The 13,884-nt window shown below is 33.6% G+C and overlaps 1 protein-coding gene across 2 annotated transcripts in view; it reads right to left on the bottom strand.

Annotated features, from left to right (window-relative positions):
* Positions 1 to 13,884, bottom strand: part of SHOC2 (SHOC2 leucine rich repeat scaffold protein) — a 98,729-nt gene that overhangs the window by 9,610 nt on the left and 75,235 nt on the right. For both annotated transcript variants that reach the window (XM_023729938.1, XM_004374846.2), the window contains exons 4-8: positions 11,015 to 11,145; positions 5,525 to 5,713; positions 3,133 to 3,255; positions 811 to 948; positions 349 to 466 (exon numbers count right to left, since the gene is read on the bottom strand). In XM_023729938.1, coding sequence (XP_023585706.1) covers positions 349 to 466; positions 811 to 948; positions 3,133 to 3,255; positions 5,525 to 5,713; positions 11,015 to 11,145 — 699 coding nt within the window. The remainder of the gene's footprint in view (positions 1 to 348; positions 467 to 810; positions 949 to 3,132; positions 3,256 to 5,524; positions 5,714 to 11,014; positions 11,146 to 13,884) is intronic.

Below are 13,884 nucleotides of genomic sequence, written 5' to 3'. Positions count from 1 at the left end.
AAAAAAAAAAAAAAAGAAAGAAAGGTTCCTTGGGCATGAGACGTTACTAATTTAAGGCTGTGTAATTTTTAAATTTGGAATATAAAATAACTCTTTTAAATTGAGGTTATACACAAAATCTATTGGAAAAAAGTATTCTAAAAAATTCTCAAATAAAATATTAATCCTAACACTTCATGAGAAGCCAACCAACCAACCAAAGGTGCTCAATTAAAAAAAAAAAAAAAAATCCTGAGCCTACTGTAACCCCAGTTTACAAGAACAGATTTGTCCTATTTATCAGAAATACTACTTGAACACACAAGAGAAAATCATTAGGACAAAGTCAAGCATCCAAAGGGTTCATACCAATTTCCTCAGGAAGATGAGTAAGCAGATTCTCTCCAAGGCCTAGATGTGTGAGATTGGTAAGGTGACCAATGCCTCTGGGAAGAGTGGTCAACTGGTTGTTTGTCAAGACTAATTTCTAAAAGATTAACAAAATAAAAGACAGTTACATATATATTTCCTACAATTGATGTGAACTTAAAATAGTACATCTTCTAAACCAATAAAATAAATAGGGAATCAGGTTGGGTAGGATGAGAATCACTTAATAAATTGCAGGTTTTTCTTTCAAAAAATGTCATTTGTCAAGAAGACAAAAGCAGACAGGTTATATGAACATAAAACTCAGCCCTATCAATGATTTAATAGGAAAATCTATCTGGTCTAAGAATTAGAGTAAATTCTTAAGAAAAATACGCAATTCGGAATAGATTCTCAAAAATTTAATCATGTAACTATAAAATCATCATGATAATGTTTTACCTGTAAATCCTTAAGATAAGCAATTTCATTTGGCAAGGATTCCAACTTGTTCTCCTCTAGATCCAACTCTCTTAACTTCCTAAGGTTTCCAAGACCATGGGGAAGCTTCTTTAGAAGATTGTTTGATAATATTAGAACCTAAAGAAAAAATATTGATAGTGCTTGTCAATTCAGGAAATGAGTTGATATGTAACTGTTACTGTGTGGCTTAAAACATATTAAGCAATTCTAATTTTCCAAAACAGTGAATATTACGGGTAATGTTCAATTATATAATACAAAAAATATTTTTAAAATTACCATAATTATTGGAAATAAAGATTTTTATTTGATTAAGTCAAAACTAATGAAAGTAAAGAATATAAATTTAAGTTTTTAAAAAGAGAATTAACTACTTGCACTAAGAGTCACATCAACAGTATTTTGATACTCAATAGCTACAACTGTTTATCTAATAGGAAACCAATTATTTATTCAAAACCCCTTACAAACCATCATTTAAGGAAGGTAACAATTTAGTTTTAAACTGCTCATATCAGTCCAATATAGGATTTATTTAATATATTGAAAGGCATACTGCAAGATACTGAAGAGGGAAAAAAGGCTGAGGAAGACAGTGCTTGTCCTCAGAGAAGTTATAATCTGGAGACTGGGGGCGAGAGGGCAAAGGGACAATAACGCATATGGGGATAGTGGAAAGAGCACTGAGTTGAAAAGATCTACATAAGATCTGGCTAATTTTTTTGTGCTCATTTATTTTCCCCTAAAATTATGCCACCCCATATTAAAATAAACATATACAATAAGACCAAGAAAATAATGTTGTTGTGTTGTTAGATGCCATTGATTTAACTCCAACTCATAGCAACCCTATGTACAACAGAAGGAAACACTGTCCAGTCCTGCACCATCCTCACAATTGTTGCTATGCTTGAGCCCATTGTTGCAGCCACTGTGTCAATCCATCTCGTTGAGGGTCTTCCTCTTTTTCCCAGACCCTCTACTCTACCAAGCATGATGTCCTTCTCCATGGACTGATCCTTCCTGATAACATGTCCAAAGTATGTGAGATGAAGTCTCACCACCCTTGCTTCTAACACTACCATTTACTGATTTTACTATTTGTAGGGCACTGGACTAAATGCTTCATGTGCATTATGACACTTTATCCTAAGTACAACACTATGGGGTAAATACTATTTTCTCCATTTCACGGCTAAGGAAACTGAAGCTGGGGCTGGTTAAACCCACAACTATAAAGAGATAAAATTGGGAGTGTACCCAGACCTGCTTGATTTCAAAGCCCATGCTTTTAATCATTACCCCATACTATCTCACCTCATTAAATAATGAAATAATAAAGAAGTAAGATTTAAAAAAAAAAAAAAACATGGATATAAGTGAAAATTTTAAAACAGATACATGCATCATAAGTAAACTTTTTCATCAAACAAGGCACAAACATGAAACTGTAGGAATTCATTGGCAGAAGAAATCATATTGACCAAGGAGGGACAAATGAAATGGATCTTTAATTATGGAAAAGAATTTTAATATAAAAAATTAAGGGGATGAGAAAAGGACATTCTAGATAAGTGTACAAAGCTAGAAACATGCACGCCACATTTCCAACAGAGAAAATTATTTGATTAGTAAATACAGTAGTAGTAGGTGGGTAATTAGGATGGAAAAGTAAGACAAAGTCTTATGATGAAGGCTTCTGAATGCCAGTCTAAGGAATCCATAGTTATTTCGGTAGATAAAGGTACAGTTCTTAAACAGTGTTAAGAAAACAATATGTTATAAAAGATGCTAAGTTTTAGGGACCTTTACTTTCAATGATGCCTTATAGCACTTAAACCTATCAACTCTTTAGTGGGCAAGAGATTCCAAAGCATCAAGACTAATTAAATCCACACCTCATCATCCTAATAGGGTTATAAGTTTTAGAGAGTTCTATCATTTCTAATCATGCTCTTCATCCAAATAGAAAATTGAATAATCTGAAAATTTGTAAGTGAGATAACTGTGGAAGGGGTATTACTGTTGTTGTTGTTAGGTGCCATTGAGTCAGTTCTGACTCATAGTGACCCTACGTACAACAGAACGAAACACTGCCCGATCCTGAGCCATCCTCACAATCGTTTCTATGTTTGAGCCTGTTGTTGCAGCCACTATGTCAATCCATCTCATTGAGGGTCTTCCTCTTTTTCGGTGACCCTCTACTTTATCAAGCATAATGTCCTTCTCCAGGGACTGGTCCCTCCTGATAACATGTCCAAAGTACAGTATGAGCAGTTCTAAATGTTCTTTCATACCCACCTCAAGAGAAACGAGACCAGACACATCCTCCGGTATCTTTGTCAGCTGATTAGTGGCTAAATTCAATTCTACCATACTGGTCCAAGTTCCAAAGTCCAAGGGAAGTGATGTTAACTGATTGTCCTGGCAAAGACAAAAAGAAGCATTCAAGACAAAAACCCATAAAAACAAAGCCCCAGATACACTTCCCTTGAGAAAGAGAATTCTTAAAGAGAAAACCTTATTCCCTTTTTTTTGATACCTACATATAGAAAACACGTTAAGAACTCTATGCATCTAAAATTTTCCATATAGTTAATAGGTTTTTATTTTGAGGTTAAACTTGAAGCTTGTTCCCTATATGATCATGTATAATAAAAATGAAAAAATATACTACACAAAGCAACACTTGAAATTTCAAAGGTCCTAGTGGTAAATATAATATTTTCTCCATTTCACAATAATGTACAGAAACCAATGAATAAATGTGAATGCTCAAATAAAGATATGAGCACAATGGAAGAAGAAACACCCAATCATGGCTCACAAGGAAACCCAGACAAGCTCAGTCAGTCCAGAGATGCTAGACAGTAAAGTCAGAGAGGAAAAAAAATATCTTAATAAGATAGTAAATTAACTAATTAAAATCCTAACTAAATATCAACAATTTTATAACTTCACTTAAAATTCATAAGAAAAAATGGTCAAAAACACATTTATCATTAAAAATAAAATCATGATAGAACAGTTATATGAAGCATGATCCTAATTTTGTTTAAAAAACAGGTATAGCTATACACAGAGGGGAAAAATAAAAAAAGTGAAATACACTATATGGCAGTGATTCACTACCTTTTTTCCCTGCCTCCACACATCATTCACTTATAAAACACAGTTCCATCAATAACAACTCTTACCACACTGTTGGGAGCATTGAAACTATCAGCCCTCCTTGTCCCAGCTGGTTATCTATGGTACATGCCAATTTAACAGTGATGGGATTATTTCCTTTTTTTCTAACCTGTATATTCTAATTATTTTGCAACATGCATGGATATTTTACCTCATTTTACAAAAAATCATCCACAGAGAAATTCCAAGTAGCAAACAGCCTTTTTAAAACCAATTTTTCTTTTATTATATTTAAACATGTTACCTATTTTAAGAAAGATATCTATGTCCAAAGTACTGATAATTATAATATTATAAAGTATTTTGATTTTTAAAAATTTATTACTGATGCTTATAGGAGGAGAAAATGCCAGGCTTCATTTCAACTACTTTCAAGAAAAACTTTTATTAAACATTTTTCATGATGTTTAAAGAAAAATTAAGGCAAAGCATAGTTTTATTTTTATTTCATTGAAAACAGCAAACTTTTCCAAGCTAACATATTGTAATAACACATCTACAAAAATGTATAATCAAATGCACAAACTAATGAACATCTGGACAACTGTGTTCTAAATTTCTCATTACAAACTGAATATTCAGAATTAATGCCATTACCACTACTAAATCTCAGATAACCAGACTGGTTAACAACACATTTTACACTTGTTTAAGATTACAAGATTATCTCAAATTTCAACTAGTTCACTTATTATATACTTCCAAAGAATCATCATAAAAGATACACAATACTACAATTATGAAAAATTGTAGACAGAATTAAGAAATTGTGAATTTAGACTGTAGTTTAAGAATCACAATTATGGTGAAATGATTCATCAAAGATAAAGAGATGTAGTGCGATACGGTACGGCAAGAAGAACACTAAACCTAGAAGCACTTATTACAAAATGTGAAACTCATTCACTGTGGCATATATAAACAAAAAGAAACTAACAATCATCCATAAGTAATTCCTATGTCCAAAGGTAAACATTATATTTTAGTAAACATTGTGTATGTGTACTTAATATATAATTAAGCATATTATAAAGGGCTTTTTAAAAGTGTGTGTGGAAAGAGATTCTTACCTGCTCTAACTTTTTTGTACTTAATAAATTGTGAATATTTCAACTGATATTTAATCTTCTTCTAGATTATAATTTCTAATGGCTCCACAGTGTTCCACGGATGATATATTACTCTTAAAAAATTAAATTCCTATTAATATTGATATAAATTGGTACCAATGAAACAGCTAGCTCTGCAATAAGTATCCATATAACTATATTTTAACAGACATTCATGATTATTTCTTTAGGACAAATTCCTGAAGGTATGCACAATTCTAAGATTTTGTTACCTAATACAAATCATTCTGAAGTATCCTTATTATCAGTTGAGACTACCAGCAAAGTATGAGTACCTTTCCCCACACCAATTAATAAAACATACATATTAGTAGAAGTACTAGCAAGCGCAGTTTTTTAGTGCCTTCCTCCCAATAAAAACACAGGCTTACCTTCATATTCAGCTTACTTAATACTTTTGCTCTGGAAAAAATTCCAAATGGGATTTTATTGATTCGATTGTGTTCCATGTTGAGGGAATAGATGGTGGAAAACTGAGATGGACCACCCATTGGATATAACTGAAAGCAGTTTCTTGCAAGGGTCAAGCTATTCAGTTTCACCAGACTTGATAAAAGAGTCTGTAAAAAAAAATGAAATAAACGTAAATAAATAAGAACTGTAACAAGACTTTAATCTGTATGGTATAGAAAAGCAGTCCCAGACACAAATGCCTCAAAGGTAATAAATGGCTGAGACTGGTCAAGCAGGTTCTATGATCCCTCATTTAGATGGATAGTCACTACTCAGCTCGAGCTAATTGCTGCCATGCAGGAATGTGAACACAACTTAGTCATATGTCCAGATTTTGCAAGAAACTGGAAATTCATTTACTTATATGAAATCTTGATTTTTATTCTTTAGTTTCATTTTACTTAAAGCAAACTATGGAGTACAGAAAACACATCTGTGGGTGACAAGTGTTTCATGAGACCTCAGCAAAAACTTCGCGTTAGACAAGTTCTGGGTCTAAGTCCTGGCTCTGCCACTTGTTGTATGACCAATCCATCTAGGTCTTAGTTAAGTACCTGCCTCTAAATTATTATTAAGATTAAAATAATGCCTGCCACAGGGGAAATAATTAGATGTTATTCAGTAATTCAACGGTTCCTTTTAGAAAGATTAAATTTAGATGATGATTATATTTCCTGATATTGTATAATATGTTGCTTTTCTATGTGGAAATATATCTGAGGAAACATATATATCAATCAAACAAGTATTTACTCAGCACACACCCTCATCACCCCTATTTCAGCCTCCTACCATGCAACCCCAGTGCTAGGCGTTTAGGTATTATAAAAGAATATCTGTCATTAAGAACCCTAAACCCTATTTAGAGAAATAAATCACACAGGTAGGAAACAATTAGAAAATAATACATAATTACATATAATCAGTAATAAATTATAGAATGGGCTCTTGCTATTGAAAGTGTAGTTCAAGGAAGAGCAGCATCAACATCCCTTGAGAGCTACACAGACATGCAGACTCTTGGAACCCACTCCTACAACCAACATTTGCAGTTTACCAAGATTCCCAGTTGATTTGTATGCACATTAAATTTTGAGAAATGTTGGTATAGGTTATAAAGTAATGTTGATTACTGGCTCTGTGACTTTAGGCAAGGTACTTCTCTGAACCTTAGTTTTTTCATTTGTAAAATGATGATGTCTTATTTTACAGGTTGTAGGGAAGACTAAGAAGGAGCCCTGGTGGCGCAATGATTAAGAGCTTGGATGCAAACCAAAAGATCAGTGTTGGAATCAACCAGCCACTCCGCAGGAGAAAAGACCTGGCAATCTGCTCCCACAAAGATTACAGCCCAGGAAACTCTATGGGGCAGTTCTACTCTATTCTGTAGAGTTATTATGAGTCGGAATTGAATCGCAGACATGCAACAACAGGGAAGACTAAAAGAGATAAAATACATAAATGGCTTTATAGTATCTGGCATATAATTAAGTGGTTAAATTTTAAATCCCTTCTCTATTTAAATTCAAAGAAAAGAAGAAATTCTGGAATAACCAGAAAAACAGAAAAGAGGTTGAAACTGAGCTAGATTCTGAAGATTAAAAAAAATTTAATATGTAGAGAAGTAGAAGAAAGTGTCTTAGACTGGAATAAAAGCACAAGCAAGAAGAAAATGTACAGTGTGAGGTGTGTTTTAAATAATTTTCAAACTTCAGCCATCTACCAAGGGCAAATTCAAGATATAGTACCGGAGGTGTCACTACGATTTGCAAGGCTAGCTGAAGGAATGAAATAACTATATAATACCAAACCAAAACTTGTTGCCATCAAGTCGATCCCGACTCATACAGCAGACCCCATAGGACAGAGAACTGCCCCACAGGGTTTCCAAGGCTGAAATCTTTACAGAAGCAGACTGACACATCTTTCTCCCGTGGAGCAGCTGGTGGCTTCAAACCACCGACCTTTTGGTTAGCAGTCTATCGCTTTCACCACTAGGCACCCTGGACTCCTTAACTATGTAACAGAAGGTATAATTATACGGTGAACTGAAACTTGTTCTTTATACTGAACATTAACAAGTTACTCTTAATATTTGTCTATTGTCGTATACTGATAAAAGGAAGAGCACAGGTATGAGTGGTGATAAGAAAACTTTGTATGGCAGTCAGTCCAGGAAAAATAATATCTACAGCCTACTTTATTGAAAATAAAGGAACCGTAGTGAATCTTATGCAAAAACGCTGTTATTATTACGACTGATTTTATTGAACTGATATTCTTCTATGAAAAATGTTAATATCTAGGTATATCTGAGAAGGGGCAACAACAAGACAACCTCCAACCTTTCATTCTTAGGTTATATTATGAAGCCTGAGGCTGTTTATCATTGCTTCAGAGTCAGACAAGTCTGGGTTCCTATCTCAGATCGTCTACTTACCAGTTTTATAACCTTTGGTAAATTAATTAGATAATTAATATACTCTCACTGTATTCCCAGAAAAATATTTAAGATAACAAAGTTGGCCAAAACATGACCTTTCTTAAGCCTATTTCTTGATCTATTAAATGAAATTCCTAATAATTAGTGGGATTCTTTACAATAAATAAGATATGGGATAACACATCTAAAGCTCCTTTCCTTATGCTCTGAGCACAGCATGTGCTTAAATTTATTAAGTTCCTTTTCTTTGTGTATATATATCTACATTAAAACTAGTCTATTTTCAGATAGTCTTCAAATGGAAAAATATATAATCATTTTGTTGGCTCTGGTTTCAGCAATATGAGTCCCAGTCCAATTGAAAACATCTTCCAAGATTTTTCCTGCCTAAAGCAGCTTGAATGTCTCATAAGTGCTGTCTAATGGATTTTGTTGTTTTCCTTATTGTGCTTATTATAAATGTAGATAATTACACATTTGCACTAAGAATATGCTGCTTCCAAAGCACACAAACTACTTTTAAATAAGAACACTTTCCCGTATTTAGAAAACGCCAATCAAGGGTTTCCCTCGCAGCTTCTCTTCTGAAAATGGGCCAGTTTACACTTACACTCACACACACACACACACACACACACACACACACACACACACGCCTTCTTCCGCGTACAAACTAAACACAGTTGTCTGTCCTCTTTACGATTCTCTTTGTCAAAAGTAAATCTTGACTTATTTCAGTTACAAAATATTGTATACAAAAGTACCTAGGCACAATGTCTGTACCCTAACAGGTACCCGATAATTATTAGCTTCTTTTCACTGATAATGGAGCCCTGGTGGTGCAGTGGTCAAGAGCTATGGCTGCTAACCAAAAGGCTGGCAGTTCAAATCTACCAGCCGCTCCCTGGAAACCCTATGGGGCAGTTTTACTCTGTCCTATAGGGTCGCTAGGAGTTGGAATCAACTCGACAGCAATGGGTTTGGTTTTGATTTTTCACTGACAATACGATTGGATGTATATAAATTTACTTTTTGAATTTACTTAATATGACTCAGTCTAATGCATATTGATACTGTAAAAGCGGTCAACCTTATTTAAGCTCACAAATCACAACCAACAAGAATATCAACAAGGCCTAATTAATATGCTAATTGTTTGATATGAATCACTGTTAGAAAAAGGGATGACATTAAACAAAGCCCTGCCCATTATGATAATTCTAAATTATCACCATCACAGAAAGACAAGAATCCAGACAGTCAAGTTCTCAGGGCTCTATCTAAATCTGTAGGTTCTACTCTTTATCCCACTATTGTTAGTGCTAACAATAGTACTCTTTTGCCATAGGTAAGATACTGTCAGAGTAGTCTTAATGAACTAGTCCAGCCTAGAAATTACAATCCTGGGAAATTTTTGTTCTCTGCTCCAAGTGTTTTCTGAAAACTCAAATCAATAGATGCAAATTATTAGGTTCTGTATCTTTAAGAAACAAATGAATACATTTATTTTTTAAATTAATGGCTTCAAACCTTTAGCTTCATCTGCCTAAATGGTTCTTCATAAATCAAAGCATAAATCTGAAAAGCATTCATCCAAAGCACCTGTAGTCTCCTATCTATCTATGATGAACATATTATATATACATATATATATATAAACAGAAACCCTGGTGGTGTAGTGGTTAAGAGCTATGGTTGCTAACCAAAAAGGCTGGCAGTTCGAATCCACCAGGCGCTCCTTGGAAATCCTACGTGGCAGTTCTACTCTGTCCTATAGAGTCACTGTGAGTCGGAATCAACTCGATGGCAACAGATCTGGTATATGTGTATATGTGTGTGTGGATATATACATACATATAAACTCAATAGGGCTAATTTACACAAAATATTTTTAATATTTTAAAAAAGACCCTGCAAAGATCAATTCATAAATACACAAAAATCCATTTTTTTTTTGTTAGAATACTGCAATAAGGTACTATGCTTGAATAACCATAAACAAACATACCACAAGTTGTTTGCTATGCTAAAATAGTAGGTAGGTAAAGAAGGAAAGGCAAGAGTAAAATAATAAACAATGTTAAGAGGATGATTTTAAAAAATACAAGTACTGTATTTTACCCAATTAATCCCTAAGCAAAGTAAGTGAAAATGTTTTCATAACAGAACCAACAAAACTCAAATTAAAAATGTGTTAAAAAAATAGGCTTTAAAATTGTTGCATAAACAGGATAATAAGTTGGTCACATGAAGGTTACAGTTAATATTAATCTGGATAATAAACAGTGTGTTCCATCTAGTCTATTCTTTTACACTGATCATATTACATGACCTTTTTACAGTTGAACTGAGGAGAGCAGTTTACTTTAAAACCAGCCATACAAATTTTCCTTAACAGAATTTATCGCCAGTTCCCAAAATGACATGAGAAAGATTTACACGGTGCTAAAAGGGATAAGTCAGAATCGACTCAGCAGTAATGGGTAAAAGGGAATGTGGAGTCCCTGGGTGGTGCAAACAGTTAACAAGCTAAGCCACTAACTGCAAAGTTGGAGGTTTGAGTCCACCCAGAGGCACTTCAAAAGAAAGGCCTGGCAATCTACTTCTGAAAAGTCAGTCACTGAAAACCCTATGAAGCACAGTGCTACTTTGACTTACTTGGGGTTGCTATGAGTTGGGGGTCAATTTGAGGGCAACTGGTACACTAATTTTCTTCTCATTATAAAAAAAAATATATATATATATTTTTTTATTATGTTCCTTATAATCATAGGAACCTTGGAATTTCTCTTTCCCCTTTGGAATTTTTATATTAGTGGTGGCTATTTATCCATCTCATGCTCATTATTTAAGTAATCCCAACTGCAAAATTATCAAATTATTTACCTAGCTGCAAAGAGTTACTAGTTTTCCCCTCATTATGTTGCAGATTTGTTTTTAGAGTTTTCCCTAATCCACTTCTTACCTCTGGTAAAGTAGAAATGTTATTGTTCTCTAAATTTAATTCTTCAAGTGCACTACATTTTGCCAATGATCTGGGTATTGCTGACAATCTGTTATATCTCAGACCAAGACGACTTAAACTGGACAGGTTTCCTGTGAACACAAAAAAAGGAATTTATTTTTTTAAAAATCTGGCGAGCCTCTCACTGTCACAGGCGATCAATGAGATATTTATGAATGACTCTGAAGTACTATTTCAGCAAGATCCATAACTTTTAGTACCAAGGAACCACACACTGCACTCCATCAATTAGGATCAAATTGAAATCCCTTCTGTGCCTACTAATCTTAGAGAAATAATGAAATGCACAGCTATAAGTCAATATTAAAAATGAATTATTAGAAAGTATTGGCATACTTTAACAAATTAACCTTTAGATAAGGCCTAATTTAATTGCATCAAAGTAGTAGAGGCAGTCCCGGGTTACTAACCTCAGACCTACAGGGATAACTTGTACTTGCCGTTTAATGTTATGTAAATTTGCCTTCACTTTGAAAGGACTGAACCAATCCCTACTGGGAACAAACTTGTCATCACAATCACCTTCACTTGCTGCATGTCCAGCTTTTAAATCATTGAAAAGGCTTCGAGCCTTTTCTTGCCTTAAAGTAAGGCTAAATAAGAACCGTATGCACCTGTTCTAACTTACCTACAAATTCTTAAAGACACACTAAAGAATGGATCTTGTTTGTTACCCGGGGACTGCCTATATATATTTTAAAACTATAATTATCCCATTTGTATCTATGTGATCAACTTAGAACAAGTGGTTATATACAAAAATGTACATGTAAATTCAGGGAACCATTTCTAAATTTCTAGATTGATACTATCTAAAATGTAAGATGAAGAATTATTTTGTAAGATCAGAAAGGTTCAATTTTTCCATTAGTTTAAAGATATTTTAAAATTTCTCTGAAAAATTGACCTGATGGTAAAAACAAACAAACAAAAAAATCTCAAAATAAAAAATTACAAACAAAAGTTTTAGTCTCCCTTACTACTTAAATCATACACAGCTTGAGCACAAATTTGCCAGTACTGAATAAAAAAGAAAGCAGAGTAAAAAAAAGGCATATTTTCCAGTTTTATTGGTAAGCCTATATTTAAGTAAACTACAAAGATGAATACGATGAATCCTATATTTGCTATTATTAAAGGTTTATATTAAATTTAATTTCCCAAACAATATACATTATACAATGTAAATAAGTTGATTTTCCTGCCAAAAAATTTAACAGTAATGAGAGTTTACATCAATGTATTTCTTTGTCATGCTGATTAATTTCTTTTTTGACTTCAAGTTCAATGGTTGTTATGACTTCATTGGATGGGCCAGGTTAAAATGTCAAATGTAGCCTCTACTTTTAAATTAAACGGTTATTTTCAGTGTTAGAAATTACAGACCTGGATGCCTATGTCACACTTAACTCTTTGAACACAAATACTTTGATGCCCTTCAACTTTCAGCAAACTTCTGATGTCCATCTGTTTCCTTCTTTTTGCTTTGATCATTTTTCAAAAAGCTGCTGCATGATCAACTTTGTATCTTATATATGCAACATTACTACAATACTTACAGAAACAGGTATTAGCCTACAGTATAAATTAAGCTTGACACACTGGAAAGGCAGTCACTATGCAGAGTCTACATAGTCATCACTCAACTGCATTTTTCCCTCTTGTTGAAAAAAAAATCCGTGGCTGAAGTTGTAAGAAATGACTGGAGCTAATTTTTACCCTTTACATTTTCAAGGTAAGAACTATAGTCATTGATAAAAAATATTCTGATGGCTCTATACCATAACTTTGGGCAGCTATAATGCAGGAAAACTTAGCAATCATTTCAATTTCTCCAACTAGAACTACTCTTAGGTATGCTATTCTCATTTATATTCTGTACTTCTTCTGTAATAGTGTTTGGGAACTGGACCAAGAGTTTGCTAGTCCTGATTAAGTCAGCTTTTAGTAGGCATAAAATTGGATATGAAAGCAACAACAAAAACTACCACTTAGCACAGACAAGTTAATTTTGTCTTTAAAGTGCTTTCTAAATTGTTAACTAAGAATCTTTCATGAGTATAGTTCTGAGGACACTCTGGTGAGATATGTTAATTTGGGAGGAGGGGAGGAAGCAGAGGATTGGATGACGTTCCAAAGTCCCAGAAAATTTAGTGATTAGAAATAAGGGTAAGAATTTTTACTACTGCTATCATTGTACTATGATAGTATGTGATACAAGTATTAAACTTAAAAGTTGTATTGGTAGAAAATAATCTGCCTTATGACCAGATATGTTAACTATAGTCATATTTAAAATGGCAAAACACTGGGGACAACCTAAATGTTCAACAATAGAAGAATAATTATTTAAATTGGAGGCATTACAGTATAATAAAAAAATCAAAGGATTTTATATCACCTATGTGACTATAGGTAAGTTACTTAACCTCTCTGAATCCAGTTCCTCATCCATGAAGTAGGGATAATAATACCACATACACAACAGGGTTGCTCTGAATGTTACATATAACGTGTGTAAGATACTTAGCACAGCGATTGATACATAACAGGTATTCAATAAGTGATTTTTATTCTATGATATGTCTACATTCTGCAATATTCTGTACCTATTAAAAGTATGTTACAGAAAAATTTGAAGATGTGAAAAACTTTAGGTTCTGATGTTAAGTAAAAAAAGCAAGATAAGGAGAGACTCCGGCAAGATGGCGGTCTAGGCAGAAGCACCACGCCGTCCCTCCACAACAAAGATCCGAAAAACTAAGCCAAACAGAGAATCAACAATCCTGAAACCCTAGAACATCAAATGA

The sequence above is a fragment of the Trichechus manatus genome, unplaced genomic scaffold (assembly GCF_000243295.1).
Source record: "Trichechus manatus latirostris isolate Lorelei unplaced genomic scaffold, TriManLat1.0 scaffold00031, whole genome shotgun sequence".
In the NCBI taxonomy this organism is placed as follows: domain Eukaryota; kingdom Metazoa; phylum Chordata; class Mammalia; order Sirenia; family Trichechidae; genus Trichechus; species Trichechus manatus.
This window is presented reverse-complemented; position numbering and strand designations above follow the sequence as displayed.